Source organism: Halyomorpha halys, unplaced genomic scaffold (assembly GCF_000696795.3).
Source record: "Halyomorpha halys isolate HHAL.00 unplaced genomic scaffold, Hhal_1.1 Scaffold441.1, whole genome shotgun sequence".
Taxonomy (NCBI): Eukaryota; Metazoa; Arthropoda; class Insecta; order Hemiptera; family Pentatomidae; genus Halyomorpha; species Halyomorpha halys.
The window spans coordinates 965348-989182 of record NW_027106497.1 but is presented as its reverse complement, the minus strand read 5'-3'; the positions used below and the strand labels follow the sequence as shown (position 1 = coordinate 989182).

Sequence of the window (23835 nt, the reverse complement as noted above, 5' to 3'; positions counted from 1 at the left end):
GCCTAATAATCATTTTCCCATGGATTGGGATTAGTTCGTGACATTTGACACATATCGTAAAGAATAGCACTTATATCTTGCGTATTAGCCAGTCAAAAAAAAATCATCCCCACTTTGAACTTCTTTAAACTGTTTCAAAAATTAAAATTATGCGAATAATTTATCATCTCCTGTATGAATTCCCGTCTTTGAAGATATGTTGTAAGATCTAGAAAGAAAGGACGCTGACAGATTTTTTAAAAACAATTTCCATTTAGTCACTCTGCAGGCAGATTGATCACTCTGGTCCCGTGGAATCTATGGTTTAGGATCTAACGCTTTTAAATTGAATATGAATAATTTAATCTAATTATTTGGACTCTATTCCTGAATATTATTTTAAATTTTCAGATTTGTAGCTGTGATAATTTATTTTTTACCAAAACATATTACTTTTTTAAGTATAAATAATTTGCTACGTTATGCTGTTGTGAAAAAATATTTTTCGATTTTTACTGTTAGTTCAATTTCACCTATAACCAGAAATTAAATTCTGAGATATATTCAATTTCTTGTAAATAGCTCTACCAATGTTTAAAATCCTTACCTTACCTGAGCTCGATACAAAAATACAACCACATTGGAGAAACATCAATAGTTTGGAAACCAATTTTTTGTGCCTTAATGCCCTTGTGTTAAGCGGATGTTTCATAGTAACGGTGATAGCGACAGTAAGTCTGCCTCACAAGCGCTTCTACTTGATAGTACTACCCACTGAAAGTAAATCCTGGATAGTATAACTGCAAATGTTAGGTTACACGATCTTAGAAGTTACAAATTTTACTATAGCTATTAAAAAATAGTACCTTTTTATAGCTTTTGCGAAAGCTGAAACAAAACCTACGCGATAGACTTATTGTCACTACTACGTCACCGTGGAACCTTTGCTTGGAATGAACAGATGTTTCAGACACAAGTCCTATAGATACTTCTTTGTAATTTATTTTTGATCTTACAGTTTATAACACTTTATTACCTCCCCCTATCAAAGTTTCAAAACATTGTGTTGTTGATATTAGACTAAATAGATAGAATGTATGTTTGATACAAGTTAAAAAAAAAATATTGCAATTAATTTTTAGTTCGATTTTGTAATGGAAGCTGAAGATGATGAGGGTGTTTATAGACTTGAAGGAGTTGAACAAAAACAAGGTGGTCTAATTATAAAAAAGAAACCAGAACCCCAAGGAAGTTTTCAATTTAAAGTTCCGCAAACTTCCTTGCTGGGTTTGGATAGGCTGGCAGGTATAATAAGTTTGGAATTTTACTAATTCATTGCAATATTTGTTGTTTGAGTTGTTCTAGTTTGTTTGTTTCTATTAATGCTTTATTCTGTTTCCAGCACTCCGTAGGAAAGAAAGAGAAAATGATGAAAAAAAAGAGGCTTCAAAGAAACTAAAAGAAGAGCAAGAAAATAAAGCTAGTTTTGTGAAACCGGACAAACATGGAGATAGGTATTTATAGTTGATTTGCTTTATTAAATTATGTTTTGGATAAAGGTTGAGGTGCTGCTAACAGCAAAAGTCATGGCTAAACTGTGAACGGAATTGTATCTTTTGATAAAAAGCTTGAAATTGACTTGAAAGTTTATCAAACTGGTCTTAATTGCATACTTTCATGCACACATTGAATCATTTTTCATTTAACAATGATATAGTTGCTCTTCATCACATTGATTTATAAATTTTCTAACAAATATTACACTTATCTACTTTTGTGGACGTTCGTGTATTAACTGTTGATACATTGGATGTGAAATACCATTTATAATTCTTTATAAGCTTGTTTATATCATATCTTCACATAGACCTATTTCTATGGTGGTTGTTGTAAATGATTTGACCTATGAAGGCACCCAAGTTAAAATAAAAACAATATTTTAATTATTGGTATCGAAACTAAATATAATTGGTGATTAATGATTTTATATATTCTTGTTTGAGAGTGGTTTAGTTTGTTTTAAATTAAGAATAATTGGTGATTTCTAAACAAAATCACTTTGATGCTGCAAACTTTTAAGTAGTCCTTTCAATTGTTATAAATTTCAGTAATCACCATTATTTGTAAACATATAATTTCACCTTTACCTTTTTCATGTAGGCATTATAGAGAAAAATATGATGAGACTCCAACTCATACAGGCGGTGTCACAAGAGAGGCCAAAGAAAGAATGGAAGAAAGACGAAGGAAAGAGGAAAAGAAAAGAGGAATTCACGTTACATCAGACATTAAAGAACACAATGAAAATAATGGTATGTTTCACATATTTCATATTTTTATCCAGTCATCTTTTTGTTTAATAAAATTTCTAATTCCTGTAATGTCTTAATAGACTCTTATATAAAGGACTTCAGACGTGATAGAGATAAGGGAAATGATAGGCATCGTAATAGGCAGAGGGAGAGAGACAGAGATCGTGATAGAGAAAGAAGGCGAGGAGATAGAGATCGTGACAGAAGAAGTGAACGACGGAATGATGATAGGAATGATCGTAGAAGTGATCGCAGCTATAACAGGTCCCAGAGGTCTTGGTCTGAATCTCCAAGATTCAAAGATGAGCCTCTGACACCTATGTTTTCTGTCAAAGATACTCCATCAAGGTATAATTATATATTTTCTTCATAATTTAACTAAGTAATGGTTGAAATAAAAATATAGTTTCCAGGCTTAAATAATGTCAGTTGTCTTAAAGGTTTTTTCAAATCTAAATTCCTGTTGTATCTTTTGTATTAAGTTGTGATAATGTGTAAAACTTTTCTTCATCTACAATTGTGTGGTTCCTTATTTTGTAGAACTGGTTGGGAAGAAGATGAAGTTTCTACACCTGCTGCAAAATCTTCATGGGAACATCCTACACCAAAGACAGAACCCAGAGAAGATGATTGGTCCATGAGAAGACCAACCCCTGGACATAGGTAGAAACACTTTCAGTTTTATTTCATTATTAATTCCATGAATAATTTAAACTAATAGTTATTCAAGTATCTTGTAAGCTGAATTTTCTGCCAAAAATAGTTTTTTTATTTATGAATTAAAATAATGGTAGGGATTATGTTACAAATAATCAATTTTAAGAAAACAAAGTTAAATTTTTTTTGTTGGAAATTATGTTTTGAAGTGCATACATACATAGCCCCTTCTACATCTGGGTATCTTAGTTTATTAATTGGATTTTGAGGTTAGAGTAGCTAGATAGGCACCTACCTCCTTTGTCCACACTAGTGATTCAAAAAATGTTATATATCCCCATCATCTACTTATTCCTTCAATTATTAGTATTATGAGCAGTGGTATCTATGACTTAAAATGTTTTTCAAGATAAAAAGGAGATGGTCAAGGCTGCAGTCAATCATTTATACATTTATGTGCTTTTAAAGATAATTTTATCTACTTATGATTATTGTTTTTTTCTTTTATCTTCTTTAAGTTTTCTACCCCTGTGATAATTTTTTCTCTACTTAATAGATTCAACAGTTGGGCACCAGAAAGATCAAGAACTGGAGCTACACCTTTAGCTGGCAAAGGTAAATATTTAAACTATTTTATTTTCAAAATAATCACTATACAGAAATAAGTAATCCTCAAATCCCATATGATATAATCATTTGTTGTATCATAGAATTTAAATTAAATAATTGTCCATAACAATTTAGATAATTATTAATTTAACTATCATCCAATTTAATCTAGAGGAAGAAGTTCCATGGGGTTCAGAGAAAGATCGCCTGCTTTGGGAAGAGGAGCAAAAGAGGTTGGACAGAGAATGGTATGGTCTGGACCAGGGAATAGAAGAGGGTAGAGACCCTTTTGGTTCTGTAAGCCAAGAGTACATCACTAAGCGAGAGCGTCAGCTGGAACGTTCAAAGAAGAAAAGGATGTCAGCCCAACAGCGTCAAATTAACAAAGTAATTTCATATTTCTTAGTTTTAAATGTTGGTTTTAAACCTCTAAAAACATTAAATCTCCTAGTAGGGCAGAAAGGGTAGGTCATCCAAATGGTTACTAACCTCTTCCAGTCCAAGTCAACATTTACTTCTTGAGTTTAAATGATGTGAAAATCCAAACTCGTATGTTATTGAAGAAGCACTCCTTTCTTAACAAGGTTGCTGCTCTAACATTCTATTCCACCAATTTTCAAGTTTATTTGAAATAAATGGAACTAATTTTTAATGAAATCGTTGACATTTTTCATTCTTGCCCCCTACTGATCGCTATTGTTAGTGATTTCACAAGGTGTCCAAGTATCCATGTTTACCCCCTTAATCTCTACAATTTTTGGAATTATGAATTGATTTTCACTGGGTCATAACAGTGCCAGTGCCATGTTGTCAGTGTTTCAAGGGTATTGTTAATTTTGTATCCTCTAGTTTTTACCCAGCGCACCCAACTCCGGATTTTCCAATGGAATGGTGTCCTTTTTTTTTCTCATGGATTTTGATAATAAATTAGATTTTAAAACAAATTTATATTGTCACTTTTTAATCTGGCACGTCCTAAAGGCACTTTGAGCTTGTATCAAAGAAAAATAGAATCAGACATCGCTACCGGCACCTGCTCCCTTGGTCTTTCAGATGCTGTTAGAATGATTTATTTACTTAATTTTGATTTAAATAGTGAAAGGTGGGACCACTATAAAATTAGTTTATGGATCATATCTAAATAGTATTTTTTAAATTACTGATATTTTTTTGTGTTTATGATATATTAGCCTCTTTTTATTATTCCAACTTCATAGGAATGTCATATTAACCTACATATTGTTGAATAGGATAATGAGCTGTGGGAAAGGAACAGGATGCTGACATCTGGAGTGGTTCAAAATCTTGACCTTGATGAAGATTTCGATGAAGAAGCAGAAGCCAGAGTTCATCTTTTGGTGCACAACATCGTACCTCCGTTCTTGGACGGTCGTATTGTATTTACTAAACAACCAGAACCAGTAATACCTGTTAAGGTAGGTAAAGTCATGATTTAATGCAACAAATCCCATCCTTTTATACTTTCCTAAGTTTTAATTTCTCATGCATTCATTTAAACAATTTCAGTATTTTTTAAACTGAATAATAGGTATTAGATTGTTATATAAATAATTATTGAAGAATGGGAAAATGTTTAAGGATAAAGAGTTAGTTTTCCATATTTGTTTGCCACATCTTTTAAATAATTTAGATATTTTTATTTTATAGTGTATAATTGAAGTGTTTTAATTTTTTAATCATATTAAAAACAATTAAGTTTGAATAAGTTTCATTTGAATTTCTATATTTTTCTAAAATTAAAAAAGGATTGTTATATATTAAATTTTTTGGCAACCCACCTTTGTTCAGCTCATCATTTTTTTGGGGTCCCATTTAATTTAATTTCATTATCTTCGAAATGCATTTTTTCTTTTTTTAAATTTTGTATATAAATAATCTTTATAAAATTGTTTTAAATTTAATATTCCAGGATCCAACTTCAGATATGGCTTTGGTCTCCAGAAAGGGATCAGCACTGGTCAGAGCCTATAGAGAACAGAAAGAGAGGAAAAGAGCCCAAAAGAAACACTGGGAACTGTCAGGAACGACAATAGGAAACATCATGGGAGTACCAAAGAAAAAAGATAAGGTTCGTTGAATCAAAAATATTATTTTATGGAATCTTTAGAAAACTCAATATACCTTCTAGAAAATACTTAACAAAACTAATTAATACTTTAAAATAGTGCTGTTTAGTGCTGCTAATTGTAATATAACACAAAAGTTAGTTTCTACAGGACAATATAATGTTTTTTATCTAGCTCTATTTTTCATAATAGATTAATTTTTTTTTTCATAATAAATATTTTTTTTTACTTATACAATAGGAAGATGACAAAATAGATGGTGATGCTGAGGCTGACTATAAGACTAGCCAAAAATTTGCTGAGCACATGAAAGATATGGCACCAGCCTCTAGCGAATTTGCCAGAAAGAAGACTATTCAGCAGCAGAGGCAATACCTTCCTGTTTTTGCTGTCAGAGAAGAGGTAATGTTGGTCTTGTTATTACAATACTTTGGTTAATACCTTGCTTAAAACCTGGCTTTGACAAGTTTGGATGACCATTAGTCTCCTCCATTTTCCTCTGTCCCGCACCTTACTAATCCAGTTGTGGTCTTCCAACTTCTTTAAATTCGTCCTAACCTCATCTCACCATCTGCAGATAGTGCAGCAAGATGCACCTCAGTCTTCTTTTTGAAAAAATGATCTCAAAAGTTTCTTTTAAAATCAAATCATCAATCAGCAAAATTGCCAAGTGCCAAGTTCTCCCTTTTCTGACTACAACTTTGTTGATTGTGTCTTGCTAAGTTATACTATATTAAATAAAGTTGCAGTTGAAACATATTTCCTATATTTTTATTGGTCATTTCTTTCAAAGAAGCTGAATCTATGGCCATTAATTAATTCATGAGAAATCCCATTATTTTATAAAATTTTTATAGGTGAGACCTCTTAATACTATTAAATATCTTCTTATAGTTGATAGCACCAATCTTCACTACCTTTCTTGAAAAATGACCATATCAATTCAACTGTTTTATCTTTCAGTATCGTCTTTGCTAATATTTTTTTATCACTACAGCCTTTTGTTAATTCTGGAACTATATATTCCTCACTAAGATCTTTACATTTTTTCAAATATATTTTAGCCAAACGACATTATCTTTATTGAAGATTTCAATCTGTGGTTATAGATAGAAAATACTATTTTCCTATTCCTCCTCTTCTGTAACATTCTGCTACACATTTAACAGCTCTAAGAAATGCTCAGTCCATCTTTCTTTTCCCTCTCCTTATTTAATATATTTCATAATTTTGTTTGTATGCCAATGTTATGATTTCTGCCTCATCTGATTTTCCATTTTTATGCTTTCTCACACTACTCATTAAATGACTTATTACTTCTATCACCCTTCGCCACTTATATTGTTCCCTCTGCCAACGTGCATCAAACCTTTGTTTCATTCTAAACTTTCATGTTCCTTTTGTTTTCAATATTTTCTTAAATTTTTTGAGTTCCTCTTCTGATTTTTTTTTTGTAAATTTAATTATAAATATCTAAAAAAAAAAAGAAGAGAAAGAGAGAGATGAAGAAAAATAGTAGAATCTAATAAAATAATCCATCAATAAATTAATTTACATAATGTTACTGGTTTTATTTTTTGCAGCTACTGAATATTATTCGTGAAAACAGCGTTGTAGTTGTTGTTGGTGAAACAGGTTCTGGTAAGACAACTCAGTTGACCCAGTACCTGCACGAAGATGGCTACTCGAAGTCAGGCATGATAGGCTGTACCCAACCAAGAAGGGTCGCTGCTATGTCAGTAGCAAAGAGAGTATCCGACGAGATGGCTTCACCTCTAGGGAAGACTGTGGGATATGCCATTCGGTTTGAAGATTGCACATCTGAGGTATATTATATTTGAAAGTATTTTATGATCTTTTTAGTTAAGAAATGTGAAGTTATTGAAGATTTCTAGAAAATTCTTTAAAAAAATCTATATTTCAATTGATCCTATAATAGAGTTTTCTATAGATTAAAACATGTATTTTCCAGGACACTGTCATAAAATATATGACAGATGGTATCCTGTTGAGAGAATCATTGAGGGAGCCTGACCTAGACAATTATTCCGCAATTATCATGGATGAGGCCCATGAAAGGTCACTCAACACAGATGTCCTCTTCGGACTTCTGCGCCAGGTCAATATTTGATATTACTGAAATTTATGGTATATTTAATTTAATTCTGATGGTTGCATTTTAATTGATTATAATGTAATATCCAGGTGGTGGCCCGGAGGCAAGATTTGAAGTTAATTGTCACTTCAGCCACTATGGACTCCTCAAAGTTTTCCATGTTTTTTGGACATGTCCCTGTGTATACAATCCCCGGAAGGACGTTCCCTGTCGAAGTACTTTTTGCTAGAAATGCAGTAGAAGACTATGTTGAGGCATCTGTCAAACAAGCATTGCAGATACATCTTCAGCCAACCAAGGGTCAGTAATTCAATAAATAAAGAATTTAATTTATTCGTAGAAAGGCTAATGAATGAATAGTTTCACTTGTAGATTTGTCCTAGGAACTAAGAATGTCAATTCATGTATCCCATAAGATTAATTTAATCACTTTCCTTTTCCAATGAATTTTAATTTGAAATTAACTCATCTATTTAGGAAATTTTATTTTTTTTAACCTTTAATCCTAATAATGTAGAGTATCTATTTGTTGTTTTGTTTTTTTAATTCTTACACTGAATCCTCATTATAATCTAACTCAAATACTGCTCTACTCCCAATAAGTAATTATCTTTCATTTAAGTTAGACAGACCACCTAATGGATAATGGGGCTGATTAAGGTGGATAAATATTTGCTTGATTATTTTTAGTGCTATTATCTTATAAAGATTGTGACCTATACTGACCAATTGACTGATGTAATATTCTTTATAAACAAATGTTTTCAGAGTTAGACGAAAAAGCCCATATAAGAGGGCAATATTATATTATAGAAAAATAAGTTCTACTAATGTTTACGTTATTTATCAATTTATGTAGCAGTTACAGTATTTCTATTTAGTTGGTATTTATTGATGTAATAATATATTTAAATCGGAATATTGAATTTTTTTTATTTATTGTTGAATGAAATAAAATTATTATGGAAAAAGTAAATATTTAAGCAGAAGAATATTTTATGTGTTTCTGTTGTAAATGTTAATTTCATTAAATTTTAGTTTTTGTTGATACTATTTTTATAGTAACAGTCAGTTTGAGAATAAATAAGCATATATGAACTGAACAAATACTTCTTTGTCTTTGATGTGCATACACAACAGTAATGAAATATTTAATGTTAGTTTTGTTTAGTAGATGTTAGTTTTGTTATTGATTATTTCTCATCCGGAACTACTTACCAGAATCATGTTGTATAATTTTTAATGCATCTTTCAGGAGATATTCTCATATTTATGCCTGGTCAGGAAGATATTGAAGTTACTTGTGAAGTATTAGGAGAGAGGCTGGCTGAAATAGACGCCGCTCCACCTCTGTCTATTCTGCCTATCTACTCTCAGCTACCTTCTGACCTGCAGGCCAAAATCTTTCAAGCCTCACCCGATGGAGTGCGCAAGTGTGTTGTAGCTACAAACATTGCTGAAACATCTTTAACAGGTTTGTTTCTTCATCTACTCTTGCTGCATTATGTTGTTATGTTTTCTTATTAAATTTTATTGTTTTCAGTTGACGGTATTATGTATGTTGTGGATTCTGGCTACTGCAAGCTGAAAGTGTACAATCCTAGGATAGGTATGGATGCTTTACAAATCTATCCCATTTCTCAAGCTAATGCCAACCAGCGGTCAGGAAGGGCTGGAAGAACAGGACCTGGCCATGCTTACAGGTAATCTTAGTTTTTAATTTAAGCGACTTAAAATATTATGTTGAATGAATTTATTTGTTATTTATTGCTATAACTTCTGCTATTAGGCTTTACACAGAACGGCAGTACAAGGATGAACTCCTAACTTCAACAGTACCAGAGATCCAAAGGACTAACTTGGCCAATACTGTTCTATTGCTTAAATCATTGGGTGTTCAAGATCTGTTACAGTTCCATTTTATGGACCCACCTCCTCAGGTATATTAAAACATTTACTAAGGCCTAAGGCTTAACGGTCATAATCATAAACACTGAGTTTTCAAAGCACCACCTTTATTTTATCTCTGATACTCTAACATTGTTGTTATACCAACTTACTTATGTGACTATTACTGTGGACACATGATTATTTTGTTCTCAGCTTTTATTATTATTTTCCATTACATTTTCTTTTTGTTCATTATCATAGTCTGGAAAACATACACCATGTTCTGACACCTACCAATAGATTTGCAGATATAAATATTTACTTAGATTCTAACAATAATGTCATACACTGCTTTATATGGCCTCTTTTAATGCAAATTCGGAATTTCGTGTTTCTTTTAGATAGAGTTTTAGATTGTATGATTCGTTTTTATTTTTATTTAGTTTAAAGAGAATAAATGCCATTTTTTATATTAAATAGTATGAATATTTGAATCATGGGCCGGAATAATGTACGTTACTTTTTTTTATTTCATTCTTTTGTATTAAATAAGTACATTAAACTCTTACTTAAACAATAGTTTAGTTTATGATTCATTGGTAATATGACTGAAAATATTGCGATAACATTGTATGGGGCACAAAGGAAATCATTAATAAAGCTATATAAATCAAACATTATTTGAGCTATCCTGCATAATTTTAAAATTGTGACCTTATTCCAGAACTTGATTCATTTATTTATTCAAACCTATGTACATGCATTATGTTCACAAGATATATTTTAAAGATAAACTCGTGAAAAAGAACAAAAACTAAAACAAAGAAGCTATTGAGGTGCTGGAAGGTAAGAAAATAGGAAACCCTGCTTAGCATATTTTTCGTTTAAAGTGAATTGCTAAGGAGTCCATCACTCTCCTTAAGAGAAATATACATGTTTAATTTAAACTAAGTGATAAATTTAACTGGGTTAATAATACCATAAATTGTTAAATAGGTTAAATCACTAATTTAACCTATTTGACTCTTGTACAATTTATTTATAAAATCATCAAACAATGCAATTCCTCCATAAATAACTCTAAATCTGATTTTGCTTATGAGGTGTTGTTTTTCATAGATTAATATGAGAGGAAGATGGTCTGTAAATAAACAAAAACTTATTTATTTGTTATTTGAATTTCAGGCCTTCATCAGAGATGCTGTCGGTACAAATAAATAAGTTTCTGTTTATTTGCTCTCCGTACCACCAACAGTTCTTCTCAAGATTTCATTTAAATCTATTCCATATGCTTTTTTCTTTGAGTTGCTATGTTTTTTTTTCGGATATTTATAGTTGTTACTAGTAATTACATACATAAGTAGTTCAAATTAAATTATTAACATATATATGAGTTTATAAATAAGTACTTAGTTCTCTGTTCTATATACCAGCATTAATGGCCTATGACTGTTGAGGTGTTTCATCCATCACACTTTCCATTTACTACTTTTCAGGACAACATCCTTAATTCTCTCTATCAACTGTGGATCCTTGGAGCTCTTGACCACACAGGATCATTGACACCACTTGGAAGGCAGATGGCTGAATTTCCTTTAGATCCACCACAATGTCAAATGTTAATTGTATCAAATGAAATGGGATGCACTGCTGAAATCCTTATTATTGGTATGAATATATAAATATAAATTGACAATTAATGTTTTAATAATTATATAGAAATAAAAAATACTGTATTATTAAATTATTTTTTAATATTTTCAGTTTCGATGTTATCTGTACCAACAATTTTTTATCGACCAAAAGGGAGAGAAGATGAAGCAGATAGTGTAAGGGAAAAATTTCAAGTCCCAGAATCAGATCACTTAACTTATTTAAATGTATATAATCAATGGAAACAGAACAAGTAATTTTTTAATATTATTTATTGTATTATTTATTCATTTATGTTTTAAACATAAAAAACTAACTCATTGACATTTAGATATTCTTCAACTTGGTGTAATGACCACTTCATTCATGCTAAAGCTATGAGGAAAGTTCGTGAGGTTCGCCAACAACTGAAAGATATTCTGGACCAGCAGAAGATGGAAGTAGTGTCATGTGGCACTGACTGGGACATTGTAAGAAAATGTATTTGCTCAGGTTGGTAATCCACATAAAAAGACCTGTTGCCATCATGAATTTGTATTATTGTTAATATTAACATTTCTTTTGTTGTTTCTAGCCTATTTTCATCAAGGTGCTCGCCTTAAAGGAATTGGAGAGTACGTTCACCTGAGAACAGGTATGCCCTGCCATCTTCATCCTACGTCTGCTCTATTCGGGATGGGCTTCACTCCCGACTATGTTGTCTACCATGAGCTCGTCATGACTTCCAAGGTATTCTTAATATGCTTCTAACAAATGATAACAATTTACTTATAACTCTGGAATTAATTTATTTAGGGCCACTGATGAGATGTGTACTTTTCATCAGGTCAAATAAATGAATCAATGAAAATGTAAAAAAAAAAAAAAAAACTTTTGTTAGTACCAGATAGAGAAATATGTGGTTCCAATATTTTTTTTTTCTCCTGAATTCAAGTATAATATCGGTTTTCCCTAGCACAAAAGATGTGTGAGAGAAGGGCATTTATAATTTCAAACATTTTAATTCTTTCTACAACTAATTTTTAGCAAAATTTCATCCTTCATCTATAATTCATTATAATATTTATATTTTATCATTCATAGGAGTATATGCAGTGTGTCACTGCAGTGGATGGAGTTTGGCTTGCCGAACTAGGTCCAATGTTCTTCTCCATCAAAGAAACTGGCCGTTCCGGCTCATCTAAGAGGCGAGAGGCCATGGAGGGCATGGAAGCCGAAATGGAAATTGCCCAAAAACAAATGAAAGAGCGGGAGCGACAAGCTGAAGAAGAACGAGGGCGCTGGTCCAAAAGAAGCTCTCAAGTGGCAGAACCTGGAGCCCCTGGAAGCACACCTCTAAGGACTCCACTCAGGCTTGGTCTATAGGATTTCTTCCTCTAGATATTATTGAAATAATCATTTATCTTTATTTTACTTATTTTTATTTTTGTAAATAGTTTTATTTAATCTTAATTATTGTAAATAGACTTTTTAAAAATAAATCCATCTAGTATAAGTTATATTTGTTTTTTATTCAACCCTTGATACATTGAAAAAGAAGAATAAAAGTGATTCATGATTTTTTTTTTAATTCGTTTGATTTTAAAAAAACTCAGTACTGTAATACTCAATCAATGAAATACTTGGTCATTGTGAATTGCTATAAAATAATGGTGTGTGGCGAATAACTGAAAATTCACTCCTATTTAGGATATTTTTAAACTTTCTTATAAAATTGAAAAATTTTGGAACTCAGCAATTGATAGTTGAGAGTCGTACACAAAATGATGAAACTTATTTTTTCCTCAGGTTCAATTTAAGCATACATTTTTTTTATACCACATCTGTAAAGTGTTTATCTTATCAGTGAACTCATGATTTTCTTGGACTGCATACAATTTAATATCGTCTTGTTTCAGTTCTGAATGATGAAAATTAATAAAAAGTATTTACACATTGACCAAGGGTTCAAAGTCATTAGTTTCATTATAGTTCTGTACCTAATTTCTTCCCTTTCTCCATGCCTATGTAATTTATATTGATACTCTGTCTATAGTTCAAAAAATTTATTATTAAAAACACTTTCTTCCTGTTATTTTTTCTTAAGCTTCTTATGTCAAATTTAAAAGGAGAATCTAAAACTCTTGAAATTTTCTCTCTGAATCCCTTTATCCACCTTTTGAGTGCAAGCAGTAATTTTACTTCTATATCCTCTCCCATTGTTCTACTCTTAAAATATTATTCTTGCTTCTTGAATTCCTCACACATCCCTGTGTATGATCATAGTTTCTAAAAGATCTTTTCAGTTGAACTATTTATGGAAGGTATATTGTTTCTATCTTTTTAGGTTATAGAAATGAGATGTGATATTTTTTGTTTCCATCGATTTGATTTTGTGTTTTTCACTCTTGATTATTTCTTGATGCATTGTTAGTTTTTAGAGCTTTGCTGTTGAACCTTGCCATCATAATCTGAAAAAAAAATTATTTCCTATCCTGACATATTCGTGTTATGGTAACACAGAACAGAACATGAAAAAATTTTTGAAGGGGCCAAATATCAAAAAAATGTTGTAACCTCTGACATAGTATGGTTATTTTAATTAAAAGATATGACTATGATTGAGGTAAGCATCTTAATAATGATAAATTATAATCTAATATATAAAAATAATGAAATGCTTAAATAGTAACATATAATCATTGCCCATTAAGATGCCTATTCTTTTTTCATGTTTGTCAATTCTTAATGTAGCACCATCTTTTCCAAATATTTATTTGTTTCCTGTAAATGTGTGTATAGATCAAAATCGTGGCAACTATTTCAGGTAGTTACATTTTTTATCCACAATGTTTATGAATCATTTTATCACTGTCCATTCTACAATCTCTTAAATTGTTTTAGTGAAGAAAATGACTTAAAATGAGATAAGATTTTGCATAAAAATGTTCAGTATTATAATTAATACCACAAAACCTTATACCTTATACCCTAGTTACTTAATTGAGAAAAATAAAAAAAGAAGTTTCTATATTGATAGTTGGATAAATTTTAATTTATAATTTATATTGGTATAAATGTTTAATAAGATAAGCTAAATATTGTTTTTAAAAAAAATTACTATTATTTTAATCATTTAAAAAAAATTTCCTCCGGGCCGGATTTGAACCAGCGACCTATGGATACCTGATTATTAACCAACTACAGTCCACCGCTCTACCAACTGAGCTACCAGAGGAGATATCGAGTTCTGCACAAAACTACTATTAAAAAGAACGTCTCTGTTTCTCTTGTGTTATGGGTAAATTATTTAAAAAAATATATTTATATGCCTCTTACCTTCTTCAAAAGTTTCCTTCCAAAACCATTCTTTCAATTTCCATACCTGAGATATATTTATCTTCTTTATATGATCTTGGTTCCTTCTGAATAAGTATAATTAGTTCCGTTTGTTTAGTTAAATTATAAATTATAATTTTCAAGCAGAAATAAAGTGGGAAAATCTAAAGTTTTGGTATTTGTACATAACAGAAGATCGATTTTTCACCATCCTGAATTGAAGATAAACGCTAAATATCTCTTGGTCTAATCAAATTAAGTATTAAAAATAAAATAAATAAATAATTATAAAGATAGATACTTACCATTAAATCTGAAAAGGTTTTTTGAGAACATAATATTGTTGTACAATTAAGAATAGTAGTACTACCATTTTTTAAATTATATTTTCTTATCTTTATATATTATATTATTTAAATTCTCAATATGCGGCATCTACGTTCTTTTTTGAAATTCAGATGCAAATTTTAAACGAAATATTTCTAATAATTAGGCGTTCACTTGATGTTTATCACGAAGCGTCAATCCCTCTTGCTCATCCAGTAAGTTGAATTGAGAAGTATTACTTATCAAGTAAACACTCAACAGGGCCGTTACCAGGCGGTAGCGAAATGTGCCCCCGGTACAAAGAGGACTCAAAATTAACCATAAAAATCCTCCATTTTTTGACTGGTGCGATTTATCAAGCAATAAAAATCCAACGTTAATGATTTTTTTTTCTTTTGATGATAACAGTGTTTATATATAAAAACAATTTTACACAAATTCTAAAAAATGTTCCGCTCTCCGTCATGACCCTTAATGTTTACTTCTGAAGATCCCAGGTCTTGTGCCAGGTTAACTATGGGTAACTGACCTAGTCCTGAACTACATTAAAATAAAGTTGTATGACAAAAAATAACGTTTTACTTGTATTTTAAACAAACAAAACAGTATTATTAGCAAGAGTATATTTACATTAAATTTTTAAAAAGATAATAAGGAGAAATATAAAATAATTATTTAAAGTTAAGATATAAATACATGAAGTAATAACATCTGAATGCAATGGAATTTAAATATTCCAAAAATATATAAACTATCTACGTAAAAGCAATTCTTTGAAACATTTAAAATTCGATATGGTATATTGTTAAACCATGTTCAAGGATATAAGGAATCACTGTTATTCGATTTCGATTCCATAAATTCTATCTTTAAATTTGGAGATAATGTAGAATAGAATACCTCTTAGAATGTATATATAAAATAAATAAGGAACCACATTAATCAAATATGGTTTTTTATCTTAAACTGCTGACTAGCGGGTTAATCATGTGCGTCCACGATTCCTCCATTGCTGATGGCGAAAGTCGCCTCACTCTCCGGCATGTCTGGGCTGTGAATCACAAATAATATACATTAGAATAGTTTTTTTTTTTTTTTTTTTTTTTTTTTTTTTTTCCTAGAGAGATAATCCAGATTAGAATAGTTCTTTAGCTTCTCTAAATGCTTTTTTTCGACCACAATATAAGACAAACAAAATAAAATATTCTATACTTAATTAGCTGTATATTAGGTGTCGGTGTGGGGGAGGTAGGAAGGGTAAAATCTCCCTTTAATAAATAGAAAAGTTGAAAACATTTTGATTAAAATTCAGCAAATTGTGAAAAAATATTACTCAAAATAAATACTATTCAGAGAAGATAGTTTCCAGAAATGTTTAGGGAAAAGACAAGTTTCAGTAAATACTCGCCAGACCTTTGTGCTGACTATGGCAGTCTGAGGCGTCTTAAGAGACTAACCAACATTTTCCCGGTTGTCAACCTTATATTCCAATTGCGATCATCAATAAAAGTGAAAACACAGTGTGGAAACAGGTTTTTTACTACATCGTAATAAATTGACAAGGTTCTTTCGTATTACCTACTAAAGAGTGCCTTTATTTATCATCCTAAAAAGTTATGGTAGATTGTTGCAGAAATCATTGATGTGAAAGTAGTCGGATGTAAAATCACAAGAGCGCCGCCACCACGACCTACATCCGATGCCTGATTAAATTATACATCTATTTTAGTAAGTAATCGCTCATCAATATTAATGTAGGGACGCATGGCCGGCCAAGGATAGAGCAGCTCTAACTGTTGAGCAGAGGTGGACGGCCTACTAGAAACTACATGTAGTCCTTTAAATGGAGAATCAGCAAAAAAAAAAATAGCAACAAAACCATTACTTTACTATTAATTTATTACAAGATTTAAGGAGGGACTAATGGGCTTAAGGAGAAACATTAAATTTTTGTCTTAGTTGTTAATATCTTATTGACTGACATATTAAAAATTTATTTTGGTAAATAGTATAGGAACTGTTAGTATTACGAAGTTAATAATTAGAAATGAGGAATAATCTATAGAATATTTACATAGCTTCAATTTGAGTGGTTATAAGCATCTATACCATAACCACTGACACTTTTTGCCTTTCCTCACCAATATTTTATATTGAGAACCAGAGTTTCTCTGACTCCCTCAATATTTGGTAATCATTAACTAAAAAACAACTTGTAAAAAAGTTGTATAAATAGTGTAGGTCATTATGAGACCTAATGTCGCCGAAAATGGTGAAATTTAATTGATAATAAAAAATGTTCCTACAATTGAACTAAAGTTTAATTTTTCAAAAAACTGTTTTTTTTCTTCCAAATATCAAAATGAACACAGTGTTTTTTTTTTACACTCTTTCATTCTTCATTAATATCCTCTTGGATAATTCCCTACCTCTTTCTTGAATCTTTCACAATCCTTAACCGAATATTTTCAAAGAGAATTGCAGAGCCTTCTTTTTGAAACATCTCCAATGAGTTTCATTGCTATGGTGCAGCTATAAGAGGTTCTGGGACCACGCAGGGAATGCTCACCTCGAGATGTACTCTCATCCAGCGGAACTTCACTATGGTCATGTTGTTGGGTGTCTGTGGCCCAAAAAGCGCCTTCTAAACCATTTCCCGTTTAAAGCTAAAGTCAACTGTTCCAAGTAATTTAAACGAGAGCTCACATTAAATCTTCTTTCAAACTCGATACCAAAATAGGCAGCTACCACACATTGTACGTATTCTTGTATTCTCAATTCTCATATTTGTTGGTTATGCCAACAGTATTTTCTCTAAGCAGAGTATTCAGAGTTTCTTCTATTCCTGTGATTTGTATCATCGTGTCCTAATGGGTTGTTCCGTTCTGCTGCTTCCTTTATCCTGACTCTCTTTCTAGATGCCACCGCAGCCACTAGATCATCATCACAAGCCGTCCGCGACAAACTATCTAGACTGACAGTGTCCTTAAACTGTTTTATTTTTACCTATCAGGATAGTATGCACATCATACAACAGGTCATAATGAGATACCCATGTCAGGTACTAGGCTACGGTCTGAATAGACAATAGGGCTTGCTTCTTCCTCAATTCGTAGTTGTCAACAACCAATTTTATTTCTACTTTCCAGGGTTGTAATAATAATAGTACTAAAGTAAATTATTAAAAAGTAATTGTGAAATCAAACCAAAATACTTTAGTTTTGATCCAATATAACGGCAGAATTAAAAATATGAACATATTAGGGGTAACTTTTTTTTTTTCTTTAGAGAGAGGAAATAAAAACGAAAGTTTAGTACCAATGAGGATATGATGTCTCGACAATGTTTACTTGATTTTCCAACTTGCCGAGGAAAATGTTTTGAAAAATTTACTTCACTAAAGTAATTTTTAACCTTTTTCGAACGTGATAGATAACCGTTAAACAGTTTGTAAGTTTTTGTTACAAAAAGTATTAATATGTTTATCACATTACTGAATTTATATAAAATACAAAAACTACAAAATAAAAAAATCATTTCCATTCAAACACAGTGTATGTATAAATTCCTAATTTTTCATCGTATGAGTAGTCATTATTAGAGTAGTTACTAAAATTTAATACGACTACCAATAGTTTTTAATTTAAGTAACTGTTTATGTAAAATGTTTTTACCCATATGTCCCCAATTTGATGTATGATTTCTCATCTTGGTAGGTTTGCAAATTACTGGGGGGGGGGGAGGAGAGTGACACCCCAATTGACTCCCCTACTCCACTCCGATTTTTCAAAATATTGAGGAGAATAAAGTTTATCTTGGAATATTTCAGTGCAAATTACAAGCACCAAGATTTGGAAATTTCTCAAGCTCAAAAGTTACAAAAAGGTTCATCTGGTCGATGGTCGGATTCTATACAGACAGTCAATATGTTATTTTTTTCTCAATTGTTACATTTTTTGTTAAACGGGGAGCACCACTAAAAAACTAGTGCAAATTATTACTAGGACAAGATATATGTAGGTATAGCTAAAATTGACTAGGAAACTATAAAGAAAAGATACAATATCTTTTTTATTGTTAATGAAATCTGAAGATTGGAAAAAGGTCCCGAAACTTCGATTACAAATGAAAAAAAGTCAAGATAATGGTATATTAGTTTTACAAGAATTATTATATTTAAAAAACAATTAAATTGGGTATTTCTAATTCATAGCATAATAATAAACTTGTATTTTCAAACGAGTAGAGGTATGACTATGTAAAAACAATCTGAAGTCGTCTTTTAATGATCTACACTGCACGAAACAGCACAAACCAGACCTATGGAAACATATTAGAACCGGGGATATAAAATAAAACGTTTAAGAAGTTTTCAACTACTTTTTCTTCATTATAAGAGAATAAAATCTAGAAGGTACTAATATGGATTGGAAGAGTGAAAATTCAGCTTCCCCAAGTTATAGTAATGTTGGATCCAAATATAATTATGAGAAATTATGATTTTTATTTTGAATGTAGGAGAAGAAAAAAAATTCAAGAAAATCGAAAAGAAAAATATATATAAAATTTATTATATAAAATGACACGTGGCAGAAAATAAAGATCCTCCAAAAATTTAAAATTTTAGATTCATATGAAAATTAATATTTAAGGGTATGAAAAGACGCTGAAAACAAATCTGACTTCAGTTTTCGAAAAAAAATAAAAATATTTTTGGACTTAAAATTGTTCGGTTTTGTTATTTTCAATACATTCAATGCGATCGGCAATGTTTTGTTCTTAATTTTCATGAAAAAAAACTGCATGTATATAATTGCCATTAAATACATGCAAAGTAAAATAAACAATTCTAAAATTATATAACAAACTTTTTTTTTGAGCTCCTTCGGCGCATGGTAAGAACCCTCGGGAAAATGTCTAATATTTTCTACATTGTTTCACTAAAAAGAATTTCATTGAAATCAGTGGTCCTAGGCCCTTAACTACCCCTGGACCACATCAAACCGTTCCAATCGTAGGGAGGAGGTAGCTATTGCCAGATTGGGAATAGGTCACACGAGTTTAACTCATAGATATATAAGCAGCCACCGCCAAAATGTCAATATTGCAACAGTGTACTTATGATCAGTCACATATTTGAGAAATGTCATTTTTATTCTGCGAACTTGAGTAGATTGGGAGTAGGACCGAGTGTATCGGATGCTCTGAATGATGACCAGAAGAACATGGAAATGGTCTTAGTTTTCTTAAAAAGGAATGGCCTTTTGAATAAGAGTTAAACCAGAAAGTCTGTTATACGTAATAAAAAATACCAAAAGAAGTAATTATTTAAATTTTTTTTCGAAATTATTTAAAGAGAAAAATAAAGTGAAATAGAATTATAAATATAAATGAAACAGAATTATAAAGCACGAAAGATAGGCGTTGATGACCTCAGGGTTTTACGCCTTAAAGCCCCAGACAACAACAACTACCCCTAGAAACAAAACCATATTTTTCCCTTTGAGATCCAATAACAAGATCTCTTGAAAAATCTTATCAATAAGAGATAATTAATTGAATATAATAAGGGAGATATTGTATCTCATCAAATTTGAGTAGTTATTATAATACTAATAAGTACCTACTATGAAGTATTCCTTTACCTGTCGTAGATCTTGGCTATTCTATTATCCCCTCTTCCTTTGCGCAGCGAAATCCTGGTTGTGGAAGCATGGGCCAAAATGTTACCTCCAATCGGCTTCTTAGGATCCACCTAAAAACATTAGAATTTTTATAACACCTTTTTCAATATAATTATGTTCAATAATATAACGAGATAAATACACAATCAAGAAATTAGAATTGTGATAAATCAGGCTTTAATAATGATTTTCTGGCTGTAAATAGTTTACAATCATCTACAGTGATAATTAATGTAATTGCTTATTTATGCATAGCATGGCAAACATTGATGTTTCCTCTAGATGTTTTCAATGCTTATTTATTTATTTCCCACCACTAACAACACCCAGCTGGTTGGAGTGTAAATACGTTTCTGTTCAACAGTTGAATCATAAACTGGGATTAGTCCACGATGACTGAATTTAATCATTGGAACTTCTATTGTTATTTATAATTAATATTTTTTTCATTAGCAATGACACCATTCCAATTATGTTACCAAACAACAAACTTCCTAAATTGGTTTTGTTTAAACACGAAGTGTTTAATACGTTTAAGTGTATTTATATTTGAATGAAAATTAAGTTATTATACTGAGAGAGAATTAGATGTAGATATATAGGTAACTAATAAAAAGGGAAAAATTAATAATATTAAAGTATATAATAAATAAAAATATGAAAGTATAGAAAAAGATTGAAAAACTAAAATAATAAGAACAAAAAAAAATCATATTTTACAATTATGTATTTTTATATATGAAGAAGATGGTCAGGTATGCGGTCAAAAAATAACAAAATAGTTTTCAACTATTTATTATTCGACGTTTCGACCCACTTTGTAGGGCTTCATCAGGTCTGTTCATGACGATAGGTTAAACAGACATTCAATCATACATCAATGTCTGTTCAACAATCCTCTTGAACAGGCCCCGATGAAGCCCTACAAAGTAGGGCGAAACGTCAGACAATAAATAGTTGAAAACTATTTTATTATTTTTTTGACCGCAACCCTGACCATCTTCTTCATATTTTAAATTATACGGTCAACTATTTATATATATATATATATATACATATATGTATGTATTTTAATTTTTACTAACTATGCCTATATATTATAAGAATGATAAGCAATTGCCCAACTACTCGTAGTATGCTGTGTTAATGTTTAACAACTCAATACAGTTGGGCGGTGTCGCAGTACTTTTATTTATTATTCAGAAAACTTTAAAGATTTATGAATATTTTTTTGAAAGCACAAATTTAGTTGAATGATACATGTTAAAAGTAAATAATGAATTCTGCCAAGTACATAGTCCAACAATTGAATCTTTATCCTCTCAAATTGGGCCGAATCGGACAAAACGTTTTCGAAATCTAGGATTGTCAAGAAAAATATGTTAACGTAGGTTTAAGCAAAAAAAATAAATGGAATTAAATAAAATTTATATGTGGTTATTTAAGTACCAATACTCTCGTTCCCTGAAAATTTCATTAAAATCTGATCAATGGTAGTATTATACCCGACCATGGAATTTACTAGTCAGATGCGGAACCAAATTTATTCCTCATAGCCCAAAACGTATAGTGCAGGTAAAAATTATCAATTCCGAGAACAATTTTTTTTTCACTTCCTGCATGATTATAAGTGTTCCTTCTTGCTGTATTTTTTTGATATACCCAATATTTATGCCAGTCCTAACGAGTGTGAACATGATTAATTCCATAATTAAACTGAAATTCAGTATGTGAGAAATTAAATTTTTTCATTTTGCTATGTGTCACTTTATATAATCGATTTTATAAAAAAAATTCGATTTTCACGAAAACGGTTCTAGCGATTTTGATTAAAATCGATATGTAAAGGTACAATTGAGTGGTCCATGGTTTCCTCTAAAGAACCGTTATACATAAAGAATGTTTGTTTGAAGTAAATACCATATATTTGTATTAATAATGCAAATGGATAAATATAAACTACGACAGAATTTTATGATTTAGAAGATAAGAAGAAAATATTTTTTCTATATATTCGAAAATAACTGTAGTAATATCTCGTTGGAAAGCCAACGATTTTATAAAAAATAATATTTGTAGATCATATGATGATACGAATAAACGATTTTCATGTAAATAGTTAATTAAATAAAGAATGTTTTATGCAACTAAAACAAGAAATATAAATTAGATTTCAAGACCATTGAAAAATAAAGAAAGTACTGATCTATCTGCCAGATTGCTAATATTAGAAGCATCTGGATATGGCCTCTGCCATTATAATCTATACAGTAGGATCTGTCACATTCATAAGGGCTATAAATACATCTCATATATACGCAGCTTATTTTATTTATTCCTCTAATCTAAACAGCACTGAATACTGATAGCCTGAATCGGAGTGAACCAGATATTCAGAGCATAGAACGTCCGGTCTAACACCGCCGGCAACGCTCATGGTCTCTTCAATTCCAAACGTTCGTGAACAGTTTGGTATAATAAATGGTTTCAGTGTGTTTATTAATATATTTCATTCACTATGAATTGCCCAATATTTTTATTATCAATTTCACAAAATTAATTACAACTTTTCGAGGGAAATACTTGATCAAGGAAGTAGAACTCCGTAAAATGGAAACCTATTCGTGCGCTATATCCCTCTATTGTCAACGCCCCGTTACTTACCGTCCTCATTTGTGATAAAACTATTAGGCTGAAAACGAAGTGCAGTGTAATCTCGGTTATCCGAAATAATTGCTTCAGAGGGTGTCCGGATTATAGGAAGTATTAGTAAAATTGGAGCAAAAAAAATTCAACTATATATGAATGAAAATAACTTTTTATTTATTTATTTTTTTTTAGCATAGTCATTGGATATTTAAAAAATTAAAAAGTCGTAAAAAGATTGTTTTCTTTTACACCCCTTGTAATGCTCTGTGATGATTTAATTTGTTAAAACTATAACATTATTCATTTAAAAGTGAAAACATGTATAAATAAAAAAATACTCTTTTTATGGATTTATTTAAAACGTGGCAAAAAAAATTCACCAACAAATTATTATACATACTTCTACTATTAATTAAATTAGTTTTACAGAATTAAATAATCCATACCACAAATACTAAATATTTCTAATTCAAGCAAAATATATTATGGATATTTATAAATTGACCGTATTAATTCAAATTATGAAGAAGATGGATAGGGGTGGCGTAAAAAAA

General features: G+C 30.7%; 2 protein-coding genes and 1 non-coding gene across 4 annotated transcripts in view; 1 reads left to right on the top strand and 2 right to left on the bottom strand.

The window, feature by feature from the left end:
* Positions 1-1002: 1002 nt before the first annotated feature.
* Positions 1003-12802, top strand: l(1)G0007 (ATP-dependent RNA helicase l(1)G0007). The gene is made up of 21 exons (XM_014423858.3): positions 1003-1284; positions 1382-1493; positions 2140-2291; positions 2372-2639; positions 2832-2954; positions 3505-3563; positions 3730-3944; positions 4808-4993; positions 5488-5646; positions 5885-6046; positions 7228-7470; positions 7617-7763; positions 7850-8060; positions 9016-9234; positions 9304-9463; positions 9550-9700; positions 11147-11318; positions 11415-11556; positions 11635-11795; positions 11878-12032; positions 12387-12802. Exons 1-21 carry the CDS (start codon positions 1134-1136, stop codon positions 12666-12668), a joined length of 3630 nt encoding a protein of 1209 aa, XP_014279344.1. The 5' UTR covers positions 1003-1133; the 3' UTR covers positions 12669-12802.
* Positions 12803-14430: 1628 nt separating this feature from the next.
* On the bottom strand, positions 14431-14520 carry TRNAY-GUA (transfer RNA tyrosine (anticodon GUA)). The gene is given in 2 exon segments: positions 14431-14466; positions 14484-14520. It is a non-coding gene; the product is annotated as a tRNA-Tyr (tRNA).
* Positions 14521-15592: 1072 nt separating this feature from the next.
* The window catches only part of LOC106682771 (meiotic recombination protein DMC1/LIM15 homolog), a 100272-nt gene continuing 92029 nt past the window's right edge, over positions 15593-23835 (bottom strand). For both annotated transcript variants that reach the window (XM_014423813.2, XM_014423812.2), the window contains exons 7-8: positions 20594-20703; positions 15593-15999 (exon numbers count right to left, since the gene is read on the bottom strand). In XM_014423813.2, the coding sequence (XP_014279299.1) occupies positions 15930-15999; positions 20594-20703 (180 nt within the window). In that variant the 3' untranslated portion in view covers positions 15593-15929. The remainder of the gene's footprint in view (positions 16000-20593; positions 20704-23835) is intronic.